This window comes from Harpia harpyja, chromosome 7 (assembly GCF_026419915.1).
Source record: "Harpia harpyja isolate bHarHar1 chromosome 7, bHarHar1 primary haplotype, whole genome shotgun sequence".
NCBI lineage: Eukaryota > Metazoa > Chordata > Aves > Accipitriformes > Accipitridae > Harpia > Harpia harpyja.
The window spans coordinates 51,031,089-51,053,398 of record NC_068946.1 but is presented as its reverse complement, the minus strand read 5'-3'; the positions used below and the strand labels follow the sequence as shown (position 1 = coordinate 51,053,398).

Genomic DNA, 22,310 nt, shown 5'->3' with positions numbered 1-22,310 from the left:
AGATTAGGCATTAATGATGTTCCACAAGACTACAAACATCTAAATTTGGATGTTCACTCACATTCAAAAAAGATTAATTCCAATGAGAATAGACAAAAGAAAAGTTTTACTAGGCTAACACAGGAAATTGAATGCTATTGCCTGAGAGAGGCTGCCTGGCTCACATAATTAATAAAATTTGAGAGGCAATCTGTACTTTATATATGTTTTCGGCTACACATTGTCAGAAGGAGGAAGAAGAGCTCATTAAGATAAAGCAGTGACTGCAAAAGGACAAGTGTGCATAAAACCAGGTATCAAATACAGTAAATCTGGAAAATAGAAGTTAGAAGGAGGTTTTCAGATGCCAGAGGAGTGAACTTTTGGAACAGCTTCCTGATGCAGCATGGGATTCCCCCACTCCTAACTAGCTAATTTAAAGACGGATCTTGAAGAGTTTCCAAAACAAACCTAGACTTCACTGTCTGCAGTCAAGGGAGATGGATTGAATGACACAGACTGCTCTTTCCAGTCCAGTGTTCCTGATATTTGGAAACAGAGTGAGGAGTCTTAGGACTAAGAAGAGCAAAAGTTGATGCCAGCATTTTAAATTAACTTAGAAGAATGAGATTTGAGAATTGAATTGAGGTTGAATGACAGATGGGTCTGATGCTAACTACAGGTTTTACTTGTTTGTGCTTATAAATTACTTGATAAAGGAATAAAAATTACTATTGACTTTGTGCATGAGCATTAGAGATCATGTGTTAATCAGATATTTTTCTCTGCCTTGTAGCAGCCAAGATGGTTTAGTAGGACCCTGAGCTCTTAGTTTAGTTTTTCCACAGCTCACTCATCAATCCATTTCTAGAGTGATTAGGATTACTTCCTGCAGTATACAACTGTTATTTCCTGAGATGAACAAACTCTTTGTTATTGTGCCTTAAAATTAGACCAGAAAATTTTCCCTTCCCCATCTAAATGATCTTTGAAGATCATGCTAACATGCCAAAGCAAGGGAATGCAAAGCTCAGGCCTTATATTCTGTTCTTAACAAACACTACCGTGACTTTTCCGGGAAGCAATACAAATAACAATAATACTTATCACTTACTGTGCACGGTGCTTTTCATCTTCAAAGCACTTTACAAATATTTACTGCTAGTTAATCTAGAAAAAGTATGATTTAAGGCCAGCTTCTGATAGCTTATGTGACAAAGTTAATGTCACTTGAATCGAGTCTGTTTGTATTTAATAGGATAGAACTATAGTACTTCAGTTTAAACACTATGGTTCCATTAAAAGCCAATTACAGAAATTCAGCTTTCCTTAAATTTATAGAGCACAGCTTTTCATTTTAAAATAAGATCTATCTAAATACTTCATCCGAATTTAGTCTTCATAATTCTAACTAATTGCATAACAGTCTTTTCACCCAGCTGCATAATGCAATTCGTCATGAGAAAATAAAATCTTCGCGCCGCACTTGCAGGCAGTACCGCCTGCGAGCAGTAGATAGCGCTCAAGATGTTTCCATTTATTATAAGGACCCGAGGCCGGGCCACTACCTCCGTCCGAGCCCGGCGCAGGTAAATTCTTACCTACCTGGCTCATCCCGGCACAGGGTGCTCAGCACAAGAGCCTTGGTCAGCCCAACACAGCGATTCCTTACGGCTAAGCCGATAACTGGTTCATTTACTTGTGCAAAAATATAATTTCAGTACCATAGAAAATATCATTTTTCAATACGAAACATACGCATAGCGGCATTTAACTATTTTCCATCCAGGACGTGAAGGCAACTTTGGGGTTTAAATTCTAATAGGTAAATCCGAACATATTTTATGCTTATCATTCTATATTAAAAATAAAACCAAAGGGGAGCACAAGAGGTTGAAGACCACTAAAATAAACACTTTAAAAATAACTTTTAAATACTGCTACAAAAAGTAACCATGTGAATTACATTATAATAGATTGACTCACTGACCATCACCATGTCAGATTTTTCTCTCAATCTTTGCATCTGCTGCAAATGAACCCGTTTTAGAGTTGTTCAGTTTATATGTAGTTTCCTTTGCTAAAGATCAAGCATCTTTTCTGAACCCAAATGAGAGAACACGATTTGTGGCTCGATTGCATCCACATGATACGTTTTAGGAGACACCTAGCAGCAGATCTAGGAAAAGAACCAGTGGGATATAACAACTAAATAACCACAATCATTATTGGGTAAAATCACGGCTGCTCTCAAGTGCAATGAAAGGTCTTGCAAAGCTGTTTCCACTGGCAAGAACTTAAGGGGTTGAAAATACAAAGGTAGTCAAAATGTAACCTGAATGCAGACCTAGTAAGAAGATGAGATGGGGCAACCGAGAATTAAGAGGAAACTAATCTGCAAATGACAGGCAAGGTTTGGAAGCTGAAACCACTACCTCCACTTCAGCCCACTGGCAGAGAGCTCGCGTATCACATCACATAATGAATTACCGATTCGCAAACGCTGGCACTGCCAGACTTGACACAGGCGTATCCGTTATGGGTCACGGTGCCACCGCTTCAGTCCCAGGCCACGTGGGAGGCATGTGTGCCGAACGCGGCCGGGGTTTCTGTCCCACCCCGGCCTGCCGCGCTCAAAACTTCATTTCCCCTTTCCAGGTTGCCGCGTTACAAGGTTGTCACTCCTGCAGCTCGAAACCACAGCAACCAAAGTTTCAGGCTGCTCATGCCCACCTCAAAAGCGGGTCCGGAGCGTATTCATTAATTTACGTTATTAAATGGAAATAAGCTCAGAGTGACTCCTTTGGAGACGGATCCTCCAGCCCTGTGGGCTCCCAGTACGCCCGGGCGCCGTTACTGAGGCCCCGCTTGCCCCACGGCTCCAGCAGCACCGCTCTTTCCCGCTCCCCTGCGCAGCCCGAGCCCCACGCAAGGAGCCTGCTTGGACTTGACCCCGTCCCCACGCCCACTCGAGGGGACGCTGTCCCCAGCTGACGGACGCGTGGTGTCCCCAGGGCAGGCCGAAGGTCCCGGCCGGGCAGGCGGGTGCCAGGGCAGGCTGCGGGGCCCAGCCGTGCCGCCATGGCTCCCCTCACAGCTGAGGAGAGGAAACGCGTTGAGTTTCCCCACACGGACCACGGCTGCCCACCCGTGTGTGGGTGCCGGGGGGGGGGGGGGGCAGATCCACCCGAGAGAAATGGAGCTGTGACGGCGCGTTTCCTATAAAAACGGGACCGGGGTGGGGGATGAACGTCAAGTCAAGCCCTTCACCTGTCTCTCCTTTTACACCAGAGCGGGAGGCCAACGGCAGGGCCGGGCGGCGGAGGTTCCCTGAGGGAAAGCAGCGCCAGCATCGCTTCCCCCGCGGCGAAGCCAGGCTCTGGCCCCGAGGGCCGCCTTTCCCCTCCGGGCAGGGCGGTGGGGGGGTGACTGCGGGCGGAGGAGGGGCCGCCGCGTCTTTAAACTTTGCCGGCGGAGGGCCGCCCCGCCCGGGGCAGCGGGGTCTCCTCAGCGCCCGGCGGGAACGCGCCGCCCGCCCCCCCTTCACGACGGCTCTCCTCGACTTTGGCCCGGCCGGGCGGCTCCTCCGCCCCGGCAGCACCATGACAGGCAGCGGGGCGGCGGGCTCCGGCCGCCGGCGAGCCGCCACGCCGCCGTTGCGCGGCGGCGGGCTGTGAGAGGATTTCCCCTCCTCCCCGCGGGGGATGCCGCGGCCTCCCGCCTTCTTCTTCCCGCCTCCCGCTCGCCATGGCCGCCCGCGGAGCCGAGAGGCGCGGCGCGGCGTGGAGCGGCAGTGCCGGGGTCTCGCCGCTGCCTGCCAGCGCCCCGTGAGGGGGGACAAGCGGGGCGGTGTGTCCCTACGCTCAGTCCTGCCCCCCCCCCTCCACTACCACCCCCCCCCCAACTCCCCTCCTCCCCGGAGCGGAGATGTGCGAGACCCGTGTGAGGGGAGTCTCCTCCTAGACCGGCAGCCAGGATGGTGCACCTGCAGCCCCTGCCCCTCGTCGTGGTCCAGGGCGTCCTCCAGCTCGTAAGTCTCCTTCCCCGAGCCCCCCGGCCCCCCCCCCCTTGCCGCAAGACTTTTGGGGAACGGGCCCCCTTCCCGCCGGGGAGGGCGGCAGGCGCGGTCTCCCGTGGAGGGCAAGGCAGGGTTGACTCCGCGCAGCCCGCACCACACCGGCGGGCAGCCTCCCACAGCCCCGACACCTGGTTTTATTGCTTTTTAATTTTTTTATTATTATTCTTTTAAGCGCGTCTGTGCTTTTTTTTTCCGCGCGTTTGCTGCTCGGCGGGCTCGTTCGGGATGGCGGGGCACTCCGGTTGGCCGAGCGAAGAGGGGAGCCGGGGGTGCCCCGGGATGCGCCGGCAGCCGCCGCGGAGCCGGGCACGGCGGGCCGGTGGGTGGGTGCCGAGTACCCCCCCCCCACCCCCCGAAACTGTCCGTTCCCGAAAAGTTTTGCGCTGTCCTCAGCGTTTCGTGGGCACGACATAGCGGGTTGTGTCGGTAGAGTCACCTGCGCTTTGAAAGCTCCCTCCGTAGTTTCGGCTTGCTGCAGCGCACGCCGGGGTGTTGGTGAATTTTTATTATAGGCTGTCGCACATGCCTGTGCTATGCTGCGTATCCCTTTGCATGCAGAGGGGGGAATTTGGGGACTGGCAAGGCGAAATGCAGACTTCAAAACTCGGAGCTGTGCAGGGGAGGGAAGCGAAGCGAGGTGCGCGGCTGGAGACCGGTTCGCGAAGAGCGCAACTTCTCCCGAAGCCAGCAAATTGCCCTGGTTGTGGGGCGGTCGTGGTGGAAAACAAATGGTCTTAATGTTCGCGTTAACGTGGCGGGAGAGGTTAAAAAGAGGAAAAATTGTATTGGCAAAAGAGTTTGGCAATCTTCACCTTAACAAGTATTATTGAAATGGTATTTCGAACTTGTTTGGGGGGGAGTTTGGTTTTTACTCCCGTAATTACCTCTGATCCGTGCTGCAAAAGTTATGCCTCTCTTCCCCAGCTGCCTCGTATCTGAAAGTTTGTCACTGTAGTCAATAGGGAGTGTGTAATAAACCTTGAAGGGATTAAACACCCTCCTTAAGAGCCGGAGTCTAATATTACAGCATGAGTTGATTGATTAGTTTTTGAGGAAGCTTATGTCAAATTCTAATCCGGTTTTGGATTGTGCTTGTCGTGTAATGTTTTTTGCTCCAGCACTTTATCATAGCAATGAAGTAGCGAGCTGCAGTCCTGCGATAAGGCACACATTTCTTTCACACTCCTATCCTTTTGGACAATAAAAGACTGTTTACATTCTTCACATTCTTGCAGCCCAGTTTCCAGCCAAACAACGCGCAGGGGTGAGAGATGGGAAAAGAGAGCGGTAAATGGATTACAAAGTTGCTGAGCGGAAGGGAACTAAATAAAACCGCTCCTTCCTCACACCTACAACCTCTCTCACTCGCTCACACCCTCCTTTTTATTTTTTTAAACAGATATCAAAGGGGTTGATTGAAACTTGTATCAACAGGGATCGCGTTTGTTACCCAAGGTTTTACGGATGATGTTGGGAAGTTGCTTGCTGTGGTCTTACGTGCCTTGAGTGAAGGCTGACTGAAGAAGCAAAGTTGCTGTCTTGAATTAAACAAAAATCATGCATAGTCAGTGCAGGTTTTCAGGTGGATGTGGCACTCGGCTCACCCTGGAGTATTTGTTTCTTCTGCATTCTTTATATATAAACCAGCAAAGTTTTGGAGTCAATTAAGTTTTACAGCTTGCATAAATTAGTTTAAAGAATAAATTAAAGCAAGATGAGGATGTGTGATATTTTTGAGGTATCTTTAGGTATACCTTTTAATGCTAATCTATTACTAAAAAGTTGTGTAAATACATTTTGGCATACTATTACCAGAACATCTGGTTAAAGTTACAGCTTATTGTAAATTGAGTTGAGAAATATTTGACGCTGGTGGTAATGCATTGAATACAAGTCACTGTGCTATTCTTTGTTCTCTGGCCAGTATTTGGAGGGACTGGTGGCTTCCTGGAATCTAATTAGCAGTTTTAGCAGGCAGGCATTGGTGGTACTAATTCTTGACTTTTTTTTTTTTCAAACCAAACATCAACGTGGTTAATATTAATACAACACTAAAGGCTCAGCATTTCAGCCAAGAGAGGAAAAAAATGTGGGTTTCAGTGTTTCAATACAGCAGCATTCTAGTAACCCAGAAATGCTGGCATCAAATCCTTCCTGATGGTGTAATCTTAATTCTTTGTGAAATCAGAGATGCTAGAATGCAAAATATTTTGCCACTGTATTTTAGTGAAAGTAGAAGTACTTTTTAAATTAGATTTAACTTCAAAAGCTTGCTTGGCTTTCAAATACCAAAGTGTGGTATCTACTTACCTACTTCTTAAAGATGTGTAAATGTAGGATAAAAACTGTGTAAAACTTCACAAATTTGAGGAGATGCTAAGGATTATGGCAGACCATCTGGCTGAATTTCTGAAAGCAATGTTAGTTAGGTGATTATTTATATGCTGTATCTAATATTGTTCAGTCAGAAGTTCATGTTTAGTACTTCCTTAATAGAGTGTGGATATATTTTTTGTAGCATGTTCCTGGATTATTGTTTTGATTAATAGATGGTGTACCAGTATGCATGCAGCATGAGCACAAATATATTTCTTAAACTACTTTGCATATTTGGGTATATTAAACAATAAGGAAGGCTGCTATTGAGTCACGTTAAGGTGCCAACTTGCTTCTGTATAAATGCGTTCATTTTAAAAGTCAGGTTTACCTTATATTGTCAATATAGATCAAAATAATAATTTGCAATGCACAGTCACTACATGTCTGGCTGTTATTGATAAGAAGACCAAAAATTATTGTATTGTATTATCATTAGCAGGTACTCTTGCTTTACTATTAATTTTCAGTAAGCTTTTCTCAATTGTCACATAATTGCTGAATGCCCTGTTAGTTATCTCTTTATAAATAGCAGAGTTCTACATGTTGGAAATTGAAAAGACTGGAGTATTAGGTTTATATGGTTTATAGTATGCCTGCTAGTGTTTTGTTAAGTTAGCTTTAAATGCCTTAAAGGGAGGGGGGCTTCTGCTACTTCCCTGGGAATACTACTTGTCATTTTAAAGTAATCTTGTTTAAAAAAATTAAAAATGCTGTCAGTATCCAGTGTTTTCTTTTCATGTTATTAATTTGCACCTTTAAAATGTCATGTTTCATAACATTGTTTAAAATAGCTTATATGAGGTCTTCAAAATATATGACATTTCCCCCTTTAAAAAAGAAAGAGGGAAAAAAACATAAGGGCAGTATATAGGTTTTGAATCAAGAAGCAGAGTTTGCTTCAGCTGTAGATAGCTAGTATAGCCACTACTTTCCCTTTGTCTTGGCAAGCTATAGTTACAGTCAAACACTCACAGACAGGACCTGGGTAATCAGGCACCTTAACTATTTGTTTATTATTGCATCTCTGCAGTCTGAAATTAAGAAAGGATTACAGCAGCATTTTCTAGTGCCTGTAGTTAAAGTTGCATCAGCATTCCCATCAAGAAACTCTCTTCTAACATTGTCATTGGGCAGAGCTGTCACCATGTTAGAAACCTAGGAATCAATTATTTACAAACACTTAAAAGCAGATAATTTTTTCCCAATAGTGTTTGTATAGATGAGAAAGAATTAGGAAAAAAGGCAAAGTATGTTATTTCAAGATTCTTTTCCACCAAGATTAAAGTATAGCATTTGATATGAGTGAAATTCAGTGACAGGTTGGTTGTCTTGGACTTTTCAAGGGCTAAAATTTTTAACCATGACAAAAACCAATTTGTCAGACAATGAAGCCAAAATTTTTAGAGGTTTTTTTTTTTAAACAGAATTTAAGGTTCTTAACAACTTGAGCTAGAAGGAATATTTATAACTTGCTATAGTGCAAGACATATTGCTTCATAAGCAGAAATAGCTTGAAAACTGAGATAAAGCTGCATTTCCATTTAAAATATGTATGCTATGTGAGGCGTAGAAACACAGAGGTGTGTTCCTCCTGGCTACTTTAATTTTGTCTCCGTAGCCTTGCAAACATGGTCTACATCACATGCCCTCGCAGTGAGAATCAGAAATAGGGACCATGCAAAACTCTCAACTCTGTTTCAGAAAGGTAAACGCTTCCCTCTGGTCATCTTGAAGTGCACAGATGAAATTCCATCCCTCTTAATTTCAGGGAGATCTTTCTCATGAAATATATTGGTCCCAACGTGTCATTTGGTTTATTTTGGTATTTTTCTCGATGCTGTAGGCATTGTAAGCCTACATCTCATTCTTGTGTAATAAAGTAATGTAAGTAACCCAAGGAATGCAGGCAGTCTGAAGTTGAAGACAGCTCAACAAATGCTGGTTTTCAGCAGTTCAAGAATTTATTATCCTGAACGAGGAGTTATGTGTTAAGGTGGATGGGGCTAGGTTTAGTGAGGAAGTTAACATGCAACAGTAAACTCAGCTTGTCCTTACGCCACATCTTTTGACCCAGTTCTGTAGAACTGGTGACTGATATTTTTCAGTTTATTTGTAGGTTGACTAGGGCGCAGAAATTTTATAGATCCTATTTAAAATCTGTACAGCAAGTCTGTTCGATTTATGTCCAGTAGACCGCAAGATACCTCAGGCTTCCCTAGCACAAGGCATGTAAAATCCAAATCTCAGTCTTTCCATCTGTAACATGGAAAGTATTTTTCTGCCATTGTAAAGCACTTTGAGAGCTACATGTCAGAGATGTGCTGTAAGTACTTCTCCTTACTGGTACCGCAGTGTAACCAACAGGCAAGCGAAACAAAGATCGGTGGAGCCCAAACACTAAATTGGGATGCACTGATCGGTCCCACCTTTCTGTTTTGCTTCCTGAGCCTTGGATTCTGCAAGAAGGGAACTCGAGTACGTGGATCGAAAGGGAGCAGCAGAAACCACTTGCTGGTCTGCACATTCAGGGCATCAGAGATGTGCCACTCTGCTCTAGGTGCACCAAATTCCTCCTATAGTGTTAAAAATTTTACCCTTAATCAACACTTCATAAATAAAATGTATGAGGAGAAGCAAGAGCTGCTCAGCATGGAACAGCATGGGAAATGAGCGCTGGGCAGTAACCCTGCCAGTGATGCCTAGCCTGTGAGGTGTTAACCTGTGTTTGGCTCAAGTATTGAGTAAGACACGGTAATTCTTGGGGGCTTCTGGTAAATAGCTGCAATAAGGAAGGATCAGTGTTAGTCTGTGCTGAATGGTTTTAAGACAAAAGCTGTAATTCCATAGGTGTGGGTTGCATCTTCAAACAGAGAGCTGTTCTGGTGCTCAGGGAAGACTGTCTCTTTGAGCCTTTGACATGTACTTGTCAATGTATTGAAACCAAATGCAGTGAGGAAAAAGGAAGAGATTTTTGCCTTAATCACAAAATTGCTGTGATAAGTGACTGTTTAGAAGCATGTGTACTTCACAGGACAGTGCATTTGCTCTGTGAATCTGTCTGCTAGTCCTGATTTTTGCCCACCTCTTTAACTCACCACTTCGCTATACCCATTATAAAGCAAAAATACCGGCCTTGAAATTTTTACTAGATCAAAACTTGCAGAACTGGAAAAGATGAAAGTGAAAGTTCCATTCACATGACTACTACAAATTCATCCTGAACTTGATTTCCAAACATCCTATTTTGGGGCAGCTTTGGCCTTTCACTTCAAATCTTAAATGTACTTGTGTGTATTTCCCCAACCCCATTCATTGTTTCCGTTCCATTTTCATTCTCTCAATTTCCTACCATGTAGCTGTAGTTTATGTAGTTTGTTTAGGTAGTTAAAGAATCGGAGTTAAAGAAAATAATGGGTGGACCTGCTAGGTAGGTTCTGCTTCCAGCAGAGCGTCAGTACTGTTAAGTAAGGCCATGAGAGTCATGTTTCACCCTCTTAGAGTCCCTTTCCCCCACTTTAGCACTTTTCACACTTGCAGGTTTTCTCTGATACACTTATCTATATTCATCCCATTTATCAGTTGTTTCCTTCTGGTACATGCTTCAGAAACTACTACGGTACCATCGTAGCACTGAAAATATGCTAGCATCTGTGCAGAGTCAGGCAACACAATCATGCCCGCACATCGAGCCACGCACTTGGGATACACCCTGCATTAAAGGAACCGATGGAGGAGCCTCAACATCAGGCTGCAGCCCAGGAGTCTCCACCTCGCAGCTTGGAGCACGGGCTGGAGCCCTAACATTCACCTGCTCTCAGACTCCACATACCAGGCACTTGGGGTGCTGGAAAAGCTATGGGTCCTGTGCAGAAATACCGGATTTGTCAGTACTCTGCCAGGTGAGCAAGAGATGGGACGAGGGGCAGGTGGATGAGCTTCTGGATGAATCTCACAAAACCTATGAGATTTGCAGGTCAGGACTTGGAAAACACCATTAATCCCTTTTCTGTAGGGAATCTCCTTGTAGGCTGGCGCTCTGTGTCAGCTATAAGCTCAGTTGCAGTTAACAAAGAGGTTGTTTCAGGATTGGAAGGACAAGGAAACAAATTAAGAGTGGAGAGGAAATAAAGGGCTATGGCAATGGATTCACAGTTAAGACTACGTAGTTTTGTCCTTGCAGCAGAGATTTCAGTGCTGGTACCATGCTCTGCTGTCCCTGCAATGGCAGCGCTTACTGTAAATACAGAATTTGAATGACTTGACTGTAATTTAAGGTAGAATTAAAAAGCTGTAAGAGCTGTAGTTCTTGAGATAGGTTTTCTCTTTGATCCCAACGATTGGTAGTAATAGAAGCTATTATTAGCAGGGAAGTGAAAATGAAAGAATAGGGAGAAATAAAAAATAAAACTAAGAATCTAATGTCTCTAAAATCAGTTTTTTATGTGCGTTGGGACCAATTTTTGTTATTGTGTCATTACAGTGCAAAGTTGAGGCTACTTTGAATGCTCTAATTCTGCTTCTCCAGCTCCAGCGTGTTTGTTTTATGTTTATGAACAGTTGAGAATTTCCTGACTTTATAGTACGTGCTTTTGGTGATGACCAGGTATTTCTAATACCATGAATCACCAGTATAAACACAACCTTAATTTCATCTTACTGTATCCATTATCTAGGAAAATAAAACTCTGTGCATAGAAGTGCTTCTGTATTTGTTCTGTTATTATGTAGATTTAAGGGCTTTTTATGGTTCTGATGGAGAAGGAGCTGGCTATGCTTGAGGCTGACCTGAAGAAAAAAAGCACTGGGACTTTGGTGAGGAAGAAAGAGGTGAATATGAGAGGGGGGAAGATGATGGAAGTAAAACAGCCCTGTGGACAGGTGGAGTGAGCCTAAGCAGTTACGCAGGAGGAGAGGGACAGGCAGACCAACAGTAACAAGGAATATTCCCACAGTAACATCAAGCTCTGTGTGTGAGAGGCCATGGTGGGTCCTTTCTGCCTGTTACTCTTCCCACTGGAGAGAATTTGGGAGTGGGATTTTTCCAACCAGCCCCTCAGTAGGGGAAAACAAAGAAGGAAGATTTGAGCTCTCTGACTTACTCCATCTGTTTGATTGTACAAGTGCAAGAATTTGGTGATTGCCATGAGCAGTTCTGGGTACTGTTGCTGTTTTCATCCCATGAAGGGGGATGGGGAACCACAAAGCTTAGCAGCCCAGGAGGGTAAAATATGGGACCTTGAAGTTTTTTTCCTGTAAGGCTGCTTGGCTCTTTCCTCCTTGCAAGCACCTGATGATTGCTTCTGTTGTTCATTACATGTGTTTGGAAAGTTGGACCTGCTGTCCCCCATGGGGCTTAGAGGGTCTCATGGCCAGTGATTTGTTCTCAAGCCTTCAGCTGTAGCTGTTACTAGTGAGTGTGTTCCTCCACCACTGGCAGCCTTAACCATACAAGGTATTCCCAGGTTGAATCCTCTCCTTACTCCAAGCAGTTGGGTGGTTCTTAGAAGAAGAAACCTTCAGAAATTGTAGTACAGAATAGGTATATAACAGTAATTTTATAGTACTCTGTAGTTGGACTTCATGGTACTTTTATAGTCGAGATGTGTTACGTGTGTGCCGTCATTATTTTGGGAAACCGAAGGAACAAAAGCTGGCTCAGCGTAACAAAATAGAGCCTCAGGGCACAATTCTCAACTTCACCTGCAGTAGACCAGAAGAATATTCTGCATAGCAGAATAGACCCTCTCCTTCACTGGCCTGTCTTGATACAAAGACAGAGGCAGGGATGAACTTTGTCAGAGGAGAAGCTGGTTTCTGTGGTATGTTTGCATCCATGGTGAATGACCATATGTTGATTAATGTGGCTCATTGCTTAGGATTTTAACCCATTACTTCTTAGGTGGCACTGCATGCATTTTCCAGGTTGAATGTTAGTGCTGTACCACGTGCTTTCCTCAGATAAAATTCTAATGTATCTAAATTTTTAATGCAGTAACACTATAGTTTGGTATTTTTTGTCTCCAAAAGACAAGAAAATGTATAACGAAGTATACATATTTAAAGTACAATAAACTGTAAGTGGGTTGTAGTCATCTCAGAGCCACGTATTTGGAAATTGAGGAAATTCAGTGGTTGTACTAAAGAGAATGTGTGAATGACAAAGAAATAGCTTTATCCCTACCTTTAAGTGACAATTTGAGGAGGAAAACCTAAAATGTATTAAAAAAACCGCCCTGAATATCTTTACAGTATATTTTAATATAATATATTTATTTCATATGCTACAGGGCAGAGGTTGCATTATGAGGCCGTGGTCTACATGAGCACATGAAAACCCCACTGTACTCCTTGGTTCATGAGGTTCAGCCCAACTCCAGTCTGGAAGTCAAATATGGTATCACAAGTCAGTGCCACTATATCTTGCTGAGAGACCAGATTGGCAAAGTTTAAACCTAAATATGTCTAAACAGCCTCTAGATTTAAATGCAGATTAAAGTGCAGGAGAAACAACTGTACGACTGCTGGTTGTAGGCCACATAGTCGTGTGTTCCCATGTGTCAGGAAGATAGTACTGCTAAACTCTGAATTTTACAGATTTTAATGTTTAATTTGGGGATAATTACAAAATCCTTCTCTTACACTTTATTCTGCTATGGACTCTTAAAATACACTTTTAGTTTGGAGCCTCCCTAGTTTAAAAGCAAGTAAAAATGCCTGTAAGATATTCAGAAACAATAAAAAAGCCAGGAAGCAATATCTTAAGTAAGTTAAAGATGAAACTTCAATCTTCAAACTTTTTTTTTTTTTTCTTTTAAGATTAAAGCACTGTAGCAGCTGAAAAGAGCTGTGGAATCTGATCTTAATTGGCCAGCACAGGGACATTTTCGGAGTGACATAATGTGGAGCAAGGGAGGAGGGAAGCCCAGTCCTTCAGTTTCTTAAGCAAACAGTGTGCCAGGGAGAAGGCTAAAGCTCGTGTTGTTTTCCACTCATTAAACTAACAAAATGCTAATCAGCTTTGCGGAAAGATTCATAGTAGATAATGTTACTTCTGTCACTGTGGCACCACTGAAGAGTTATCAGGTGTGTTAGCCCGGGCCACTTCAAATTAGTTGATTGAAACACTTATATGTGACAATCATTCACTAAATTGCACCTCACTTTCTTTTAAAACAGATTAAATTTTGTCCATTGGCTAATTTCAATTCTGTCACCATTCAAGGCAGGGAAAAGACTGATGTCCTTATCGGGACAAATCCTGTGATACAGCTGCAGTTGTATGCCAGACTCTGCTTCATCCCGCTGCTGAACCGCTGTGTAGTTTAGTCATTGAATTAGTCTTCCAGTACTGGAAACATCCATTTTTGAGTTAATTTTGAATCAAACTGCACGGTCTTCTGTGCTGAATGACAAATCCATCAGTCTTCTTCATGTTCCCCTGGCTTGGGTCTCCTCTCTGCTGTAAGGAAGTCTCTGGCCCTCCAGGGAGCTTTTCTAAGCTGCACTCTGCCGTGAGCTGCCTGCTTGCCACCTCTTTTTCTCTCTCCCTCTCCCCTCCATCCTCCTAAAGTTTTTTCCAAGCAGAGGATGCTCAGTTCCTCTGGGAGAAGCAGCAGCTTCCTTGCTTTCCTCTTCCTCCTGGAGATTCCCGCCTGATGCAAAGTACAGTAGCCAGGAGCAGGCAAAAAGACTATCTTCCTTTCTACTGCCCAGCTTTGATTTTTTTTTTTTTTTTTTTTTTTTTATTTAAAGCAAAACATACTGTATTTGTACAGGAAACAAATGAAATAGTTAAAGCCACCTTTCCAGGATCTGTTAGTAGTCATTAGTTCACCCCTTGCTGAAAGCTGTCTGTCCCAACTCTCTGGTAGCAGATCAATCCAAAGGCTTTATCAGTTTTGAGTTCTACCTTATATTATGTACTTCTAGAATGTTTCCATCTAAAATTGTCCATATTTTAACTCGGTTGTTACAAGGCAAAATCTGAGTGGATATCCACTGTTAAAACAAAAGACTGGAACATGATGTGAGGGCTGTCATACTTTTGTTTTTTGAGAAGCAAATTTTACAGAACTGCAGGTGCTATAGACACTGTACTATTTCTCTAAAACCCATATTTCTCCCTTCTGACACCTTCTCCCTATCAAGGTCTTGCTGTGGCAGTGAGCTGTGGTGTGTAAAATTTAGATCAAGACCAAGAGATACAACAAACTGCATTTCCACCACATTAGCATTCTGGGGGCACAGGCGGCTTTCTGTTTCTTTACGCTTTCTCTCCTTCCCCCTAGAACCCAAAATCCCAGATTTATTTTTTTTTTTTCTACAGCAGTTCTGGTGAAATCACGGCTGATGTTTTTCCTTAAAGCTCTTAAAAAGTGGGAGACCCATTCTCATCCATCTCACTCTTCGAGCCTCTTCTTATTTTTCTTCTGACTAAAACTCAGTATCCAGTTCCTGGCACCTAACTGAAGCTAGCTTAAAATAATACCAAGGTAGCTGAGTGTCTGACAGGAGAATAAATTCATTGTTGAGTTAGGACCTATTTGATTTTAAATAAATGAAATGCCTCTAAATGTAAGAATGAAAAAACATTACATACCTCATACTCAGATCCAGTTTATGGTATTCACCCCATAATCCTTTTATTCAGCTATGCATGACCTATGTATTATCAGCAATGGACAGCCTAACACTGCTGTGACTAGGGAATTTAAACTCCACATTTTATTTAACAAAACATTTTTGTGGATATTGGATGGGATCTGTTACTCTGCTTGCTTAGGCTGAAGGTTCAGTGTTGCTGGTTTTAATACTTAATGTTGAACAATGGGGGAAGGAGTGAATTTAAAATAGCTAACTTTGAATTTATGATGACTAAGAATACCATTCTGCAGAAATTTTCCTTCTGGTGAGTTTGCAATATTCTTTCAATGAACAGCACAGTTATATTTTTAGTGCAATAACAAGATTAATATGGTGAAAAATACAAATATAATAGGTATTGTATCTTTCTTGGGTTTTGATGGATTGGATTGTCTTGTCCAGTTCAGATTGACTACTAGATTTATTTTTAATTGATATCAATAAAGCTGGTAATGGTGAAGGAGAGTCAACTTTATGTTCTATTTAGATATTAAAACTGTAGTCTTGATAACACAAACCAGTAGTCACTTAACTGACTTGTCCCATACCAGTGATATTAATATCCTTCTGTGCATTCAGGGAATATTGAGATAAACTGGTCTGTGCACAGGTATTAATAAAGCCTGCTCTACTATGACTATGTGCCCTATGTCCCGATTTCTGTCTTACCCATTACAATTATTTAATAGAAATCTAATTATCCTTGAGATCACCAGCTCTGTCAGATCCGATTGAACTGCAAAGCATGGTTGAACAGTTATTTGAGTGGGACTGACACACAGCTGACATGCAACAGCATCATAGGAAGCTTGATTTTCTTAGGAAATGGGCTAAAATAATATTTGAAACGGAAACTAGTCTGAAAGCCAAAACACACCTGTATCCCAATCAGAAGTTCACCAGGACTTCTGGGGTGGCCACACTTCAGGGTTTTGGTTGTTATTGTATAGACACATAGAGGCTACAAAAGTCATCTTAATCTTTCCTTGGCTGTAATGAAAGCATGGGCTACTGTATAATCCATTTGGTTCAGGCTCCTCTTCAAAATACTCAACTGGAAAAGAAGTAGTAATCAATTTTAGTGGGGTAAGAAAACCTACACAAGTAACGGGGGGGGGGGGGGTTCTCATTTCTTCAGTTTGAGAATAACATCTTAACTAAATATGGTCAGGAACTTTTCTACTTTTCTGGAAAATTCAAAGTCATTAAAAGACAGTACAGAAGTTATCTGTATCACAGCTTTGAATTAAAAATCTGCAGTTTGCATACAGTGCCTGAGAATGAGATGCAGCAAGCTCCCCACACAGAAGGGAGATACCTAGCACGGTCCCAAGAAGAAAGGAGCAGTAGCTTAAAATATATCCCTTTTAGAAACTTCAGAGCCTTCCTCTGGGTTGCAAGGATGCCTTCTTTCACTTAGACTAGCAGGCTTTTTAAGGGAAGCTGGTTAGCCTAAGGTAGAACAGCTTTTAATGACTAATGAATAAATAGGTGATAACATCTCCATTCTCTCTGTGCAAATAAGTCAGTGCTTATCCCCTAATTAGGGTAGCAGAAGGGAAAGTGAGCCTGCATCTCTCAAGACAGTATCATATTTATCAAGGTAGGCAGTATTCTACAGGAGGGTGCTCAGTCCCCGCCCTCAAAGGGACTGAAAGCTGCTTGGATCTACCTTTTGGAGGAAGAAAGAGAATAAGTACAAATTTGGTCTTTTTTTTTTTTTTTTTTTTGGTGGGAAGTGGGATATGTATGCTCAAATTCAGTGAGAGCAGGAAAGTGACTTTCCTCTCACACCTACCAGAAGATGTACTTGCTCCTGCAAGGAGCCACTGGATTAAAAAAACTAAAAACTAAACTAAACTAAAAAGCAGTGGAGGCATCATTGCAAGTATTTTTATCTTTCTGTGACCTTAGTCAAATGTGAGTGAAAACCACATCCTGGATCGGATCCTTCAACAGAAATCGATGAAGAAAATGCCTAGACTTGTATCCCAAGAGAGCCCATACATGGATTAGGAGCTCAGGTGCTCCAAAACAACCTAAAGGGAATTTGCATTCTGAAAACATAAGGACTACTTGGGTCATGTGTCTTACAGTGTGGTTTTAGAGGTTACAGATTTAGGACCTAGGCATCTGTTATGAACCTGTGGAAAAACTGTACTTACTGTCTCTCAACCTCTCCCTGCTCTTTCGTTGTTTTCTTTAGCAGATGGATACCAGGAAAAGCTACCCAATATCTTCCTGTGATGTAGTATTGCTCATTCTGAACACTTCCCAGTATTCTTCCTTAGCTTTTCTTAGAGGGTCCCATGACAATCCCTAGGAAGTTTCACGGCTGATGGTATCGTATTGTTTAGTAAGTTTTTCCTAATACTATACACAAAGTTTTTCTAATTCCTTCCTGTTATGCTTAGCTATCTTCTTTTCTATGACTCTTGAGACACTTTGCTTTAGGCTGCATTATTTGCCTGTTCCTGGGGGCCTTTTCCTCAAAGAGCTACAATGTTAGCATTGTGAGTCACAGCAAGTTTTGCCTCTTTATTGATCTTTTCTACGGGTCATGTGTATTTGGAGTAACTTACGCCTTTTTTTTCTTCCCTCTTTCCTGTTGGTTTTCACAGAACATCTTAATGGAAAGATATCTGCAGCGCTGACCCTTTTAACCCTGACTGGCTAGGGTTAAAAGATACCATTTAGGCATAGAGGGCTCTTGGTGAATTTGGCAATTTTGCAGATAGAGAAAATGGGCTAGATTCAGGAGGAAGACGTTCTCTTGGAATATTTTTTCTACTTCAAACTGCAATGCTTTCACTACCAAATTTTTTTATCCATCTCTGGGCACATTATCTAGGCAGTTTGGGTTTTTTTCTGGACATCAGCAGTCAGCCCATGAGGACAGGATACTATGCATGCTATGCATATATTCTGAAGATGTGAACTACGTGACTATATTAGCACTATGCACAAGTTAACAAGCACAACACCAAAAGGTAGGAGTACAGTTAACGTGGTTTTGATCAGCTCAGAGCTCAGGGAGAACATTCTTGTATCTAGCCAGAAATATTACCAATCTCCCCAATGTATTGCTTCCATTGCAAACTCTTCAGGGGTGCCTTCTGCTTCATCTACAATGCTCGGACTAAGTACAGTAGTGGCTGAAAAGAAAAATAACAGCAGGAATTGCACATAAACAGATTGTATACCTAAATATTTTGCTCAGTCTCTAATTTCTGATTAAAGTCATATCCCACAAATTCCTGAGGGACGTGTTTCTTTGCAAGCAGTGACAACCTTTGTAGCTGTCAGTGTGTAAGAAAAGCTTCTGAAACATGCTATAAAAAAAAAAAATCGCATGTTCTGTTGATACAAACCTAATATTGCTTCAAATTTCCTATTCCTGAAAGAAATACGTTTGGAGTAGTCTGTAAAATAGTCCTTTTACCTGGAACCACCTCCTGTTTCTCATACAAGTCATCATCTTTAATAGATAAACTTCCCGTTAAGAGCTAGACAAGCTGCTATTTTTTCTTGCAGTAGTCAGAAATAAGAACAATAAATGTGTGGGAGAAATTCATCAATTTGGTTAGAAACATCAAGGTGCGTGCCTATCTGAAATATAGACAAATCAGTTCAGCGGAAGGCTCCAAGTGTAGAATTATTGACCCTGGAGGGTAAGATACAGAATAACCTTCCTAGGGTCTACTTTGTCAATTTTAAATAGTGTTTGCAAGGTGAGTAGTTTAACAGTCTCATCCCCCTCAGCACAAATTTAATAGTAGATGCATCAGAGCTTTTCCAAAAAATTTTTTCCTTTTAAAAATAACACTGCTGTAAAAGTATATTAATGTTCTATTCATTTATTAATGTTCTGTAGGATAGTATAAATAAGCACAACTGATTGATGTAACTTATAAAAATACATAAATGTGCCTCTTTTTTTTGATCTGGCTGCTCATTTGCTGATTGCGGTATCAATTCTGCGACCAACTGGTTGAGCCCTCTCTATGGTGTGTCGCAATCCTGGAAGCGATGGGGTCTGTTATACTACATCCACGTGTAGGGTGAAAGATTTAAGTCAGTAGATCACAATGAATCTTTTTTTATCTTTGTAAATATAAACACAATTCTCAAAAGTTAACTTTTGAGATAAATGCTTCTTTCACATGGTGCTAATCGTATGTCTGCACTGGGATTTTTTTAAGTCTATCAGGCAAAAAATAATTCTGTTTTCTTCAAAACACATTTGAGCCATCTATTTAAGAAGTGCACTATCTTCCAGACAATTCAAATAGGAAGCAGTCCGTGTCTAGCTATATTACCAAGCAAGGAAGAACATCTCATCCTATGACACATTCAATTATATATGTAAGACAATGTCCTGGGAAGTTAGCAGATGAAAGCTGTCCTTTAAGTCTACCACACGATACAAATATGACTTTCATGGAATGTGTACAATTGAAACAAGTTAAAAAAATTGCTAAATTCATTTATATGCTGCCATTCAAAGCTTATAATTGAGATAATCAACTTTGAGTCATCGTGTTTAAAAAATAAAGCTGCTAGGAATTTTTCTTTTTTTTTAAAATGGATCATATCCAGCATTTTGGCACAAGCATTTCTCTGATGAAAGAAAGCCAATGTACTGGAAGAGTGGGAGGAAGGCAACGGCAGTGCCTTTTCTGGTAGCCATGCTTGCTTAACCTGGTGAAGGAAGTCCACCCTCCCAGTGATATTGCACTGCTGGCAAAAATATGGGCCTTAGGGGTTAAAAGCATACTACTAATACTGAGAGGAAGAAGCTAACTTAAATACTCAGCACCCATCAGTGTCTGTTGAATTGAAAGTTACATTTTCATTAATACAGAAATGCTGCTTGTTTAATAACACCCCTCCTTCAGATTCTTCAAACCCAACAGCAACAATTTTCAACAGTATCTTTTGAAAATAACCTTATAATGAAATTTGAAGCAAACAAGATTGTTAAATCATCTTCTTTGGGAAGATTAGTTTTTGGGGGTTTTATTTTGTTTATACTGTTTTTTCCAGCAAACTACGTCAAAACTTTTCAGTAATGATAGTGATTATGAAAACTTAAGCCTACAAAATCCCTCTGTGAATTCAATCTATAGTCTTACAGAAGAATGGGACTCCATTTGTTACTGACCTCCAGTTAGGGTACGACTCATTAACCAGTACCTTCTGAGCCTGAGTCCAGCTGCTTTTTCACCCAAACAGTATTCCACTTGTCCAGGCAGTAACATACTAGCTTGGAGACAGAGATGCTTGGGAGACTGTGTCAAAAACCTTGATAAAGTAGATGACATTCCTCTGCTCTCTCCTCATGCACAGATCTAGTCTTTTGATAAATATTTGGCAATCAGTTTAGTCAAGCATGGTAAATTTAGTAAATCCGTGGTAAATCTATGCTGGCTATTCCCAGTCATCATCTTCCCCTTCGTGTGCCCAGATATGACTTTAGAAAGGATTTGCTCCATGATTTCCTCAGGGGCTGAAGTGAGTCTGAGCAGCTGGTAATCTCCTGGATTGTTTTTAGTCTTTTTTGAAAACGGTCACTACATTTGGGTTTTTCCTGATCATCAGAGACCTCCCCCAATCTCCAAAACCTTTCAAACGTGATAGTGAACAGCCTCATAATATCATCAGCCAGCAATTTCAGCACACTTGAATGATACCCATCCATCCCTGTGGACTATGTATGGGTTCAGATTACTCAGGGGATCCCTGATTGAATCATCTTCTGCGACTGATAGTAAGGATTATGTAGGGAATAGAATCAAAACTTCAGAGGACTTGAATTAGTTGCACTTAGTTGTGCAAGAGTCAAATGCATCCCTTGGAGTTCAATACTATATCACTGAGATAGGCAGCACTGGTTTTGTTTAGTGATGGATGCTAAATGATCATTAAGCCAAATTTTAAATAATCTGCTGCAAAGGAATAGTTGTCATTCACAATTTTTTCTCTAAATTAACTAGAAAGACATGATGGTTCACTTCAAGTCTCTTTAGGAGATCTAAGCTTTACTTACAAGGGTAGGTCTTGAGGTTGGTCTTCCAATATTGCAGCAGAGAATGGCCTTGTAGAGGCAGAAGGAAATGTGCTTCTGGGGTATTGGAAAAGTTCCTTGCGGATGAGGATGCTCCAGGGGGGAGCAGCAACGTGTGCTTTCTTGATGACTCTGGAGCACCAGTCCTGTAAGAACTGCTTCATTCTCCCATCTTTCTCTATCCCTATACAGTTTGAACACGGTATAATTTTCCCCAAAGTCTACATCAGCAGTGTGTAAGATTCAGCAAAAATGTTGGTAACAGCATTAGTGTGGGTTAGCCCCATTTTTTGAGTAAAAACTCAAGACCAGCTTGCTTAAAATACTGATTATTGTATTCTTTGCTGTGTTACATTTTAGCAATACCCACAGATATAGAAATAATGTATGCTTCAGGCAGACACAGGAAGATGATTTGTAATTCTTTGTAAATCTCATCTTTCTGAATTCAGCCAGTGTTTTACAGATAGCAAGCGCAGAGGTAGAACTGCCAGCCTATGCTTCGAGTCAGACTAACAACTTTTGCTCCTGCAGAAACGATTTGCATTTTTAATCATCTGTTAGTTTGCGTCCTACATATTAAGGGCTTGGAGATAAATTATTAAATTGAGAAAATCTAGATAGGCAAATGAACCTCAAAGCAATTATAACACCTGAAAATTTATCAAGTGAAGTGATATTTTTCAGCTATGGAAAGAAATTATCGTTAACCATTGTCAAGCACTTGGCAGTTTTCTACCATACGGGAACTTCATTCTTCCCTCAGTTTGCTAGCTGATGTAGTGACAAGCTGTGGAGAGATGACAGATTTAGCTAAGGATTTGGAGTCTGAACACCTGTGCAGTGTCATGCATTTAAAAATAGAACGTGACAGCAAAACACATCAACCCTCTAATGTCCAAATGGAAACCACAGGGGTTTTTCCTTCAACTTTTATCCAGAGAAATAGCTTTCAATCATCACTGTCCAAGTAAAAATACAAAGCAAAAGCTGTTTTGTTAAGGTTGCAAATAAACAGGAACAAATCGGAGTGGTAGGCACAGGTGCACCAGAAGTATTCAGTAATCACCATTTCTTTCTTCTCAACGATGTTCTGATGGCCTGCATCTTTGAGGAGTGCGGATTAATAATGTTCAGTAGCAATTTCTCCAAGAAGCACTTGCT

At 41.8% G+C, this 22,310-nt stretch overlaps 1 protein-coding gene across 1 annotated transcript in view; it reads left to right on the top strand.

Moving 5' to 3' along the window:
• The first annotated feature begins 3,700 nt into the window (after positions 1-3,700).
• NXPH2 (neurexophilin 2) overlaps positions 3,701-22,310 on the top strand; it is a 40,561-nt gene continuing 21,951 nt past the window's right edge. The window contains exon 1 of the mRNA XM_052793760.1: positions 3,701-4,009. Coding sequence (XP_052649720.1) covers positions 3,956-4,009 — 54 coding nt within the window. The 5' untranslated portion in view covers positions 3,701-3,955. The remainder of the gene's footprint in view (positions 4,010-22,310) is intronic.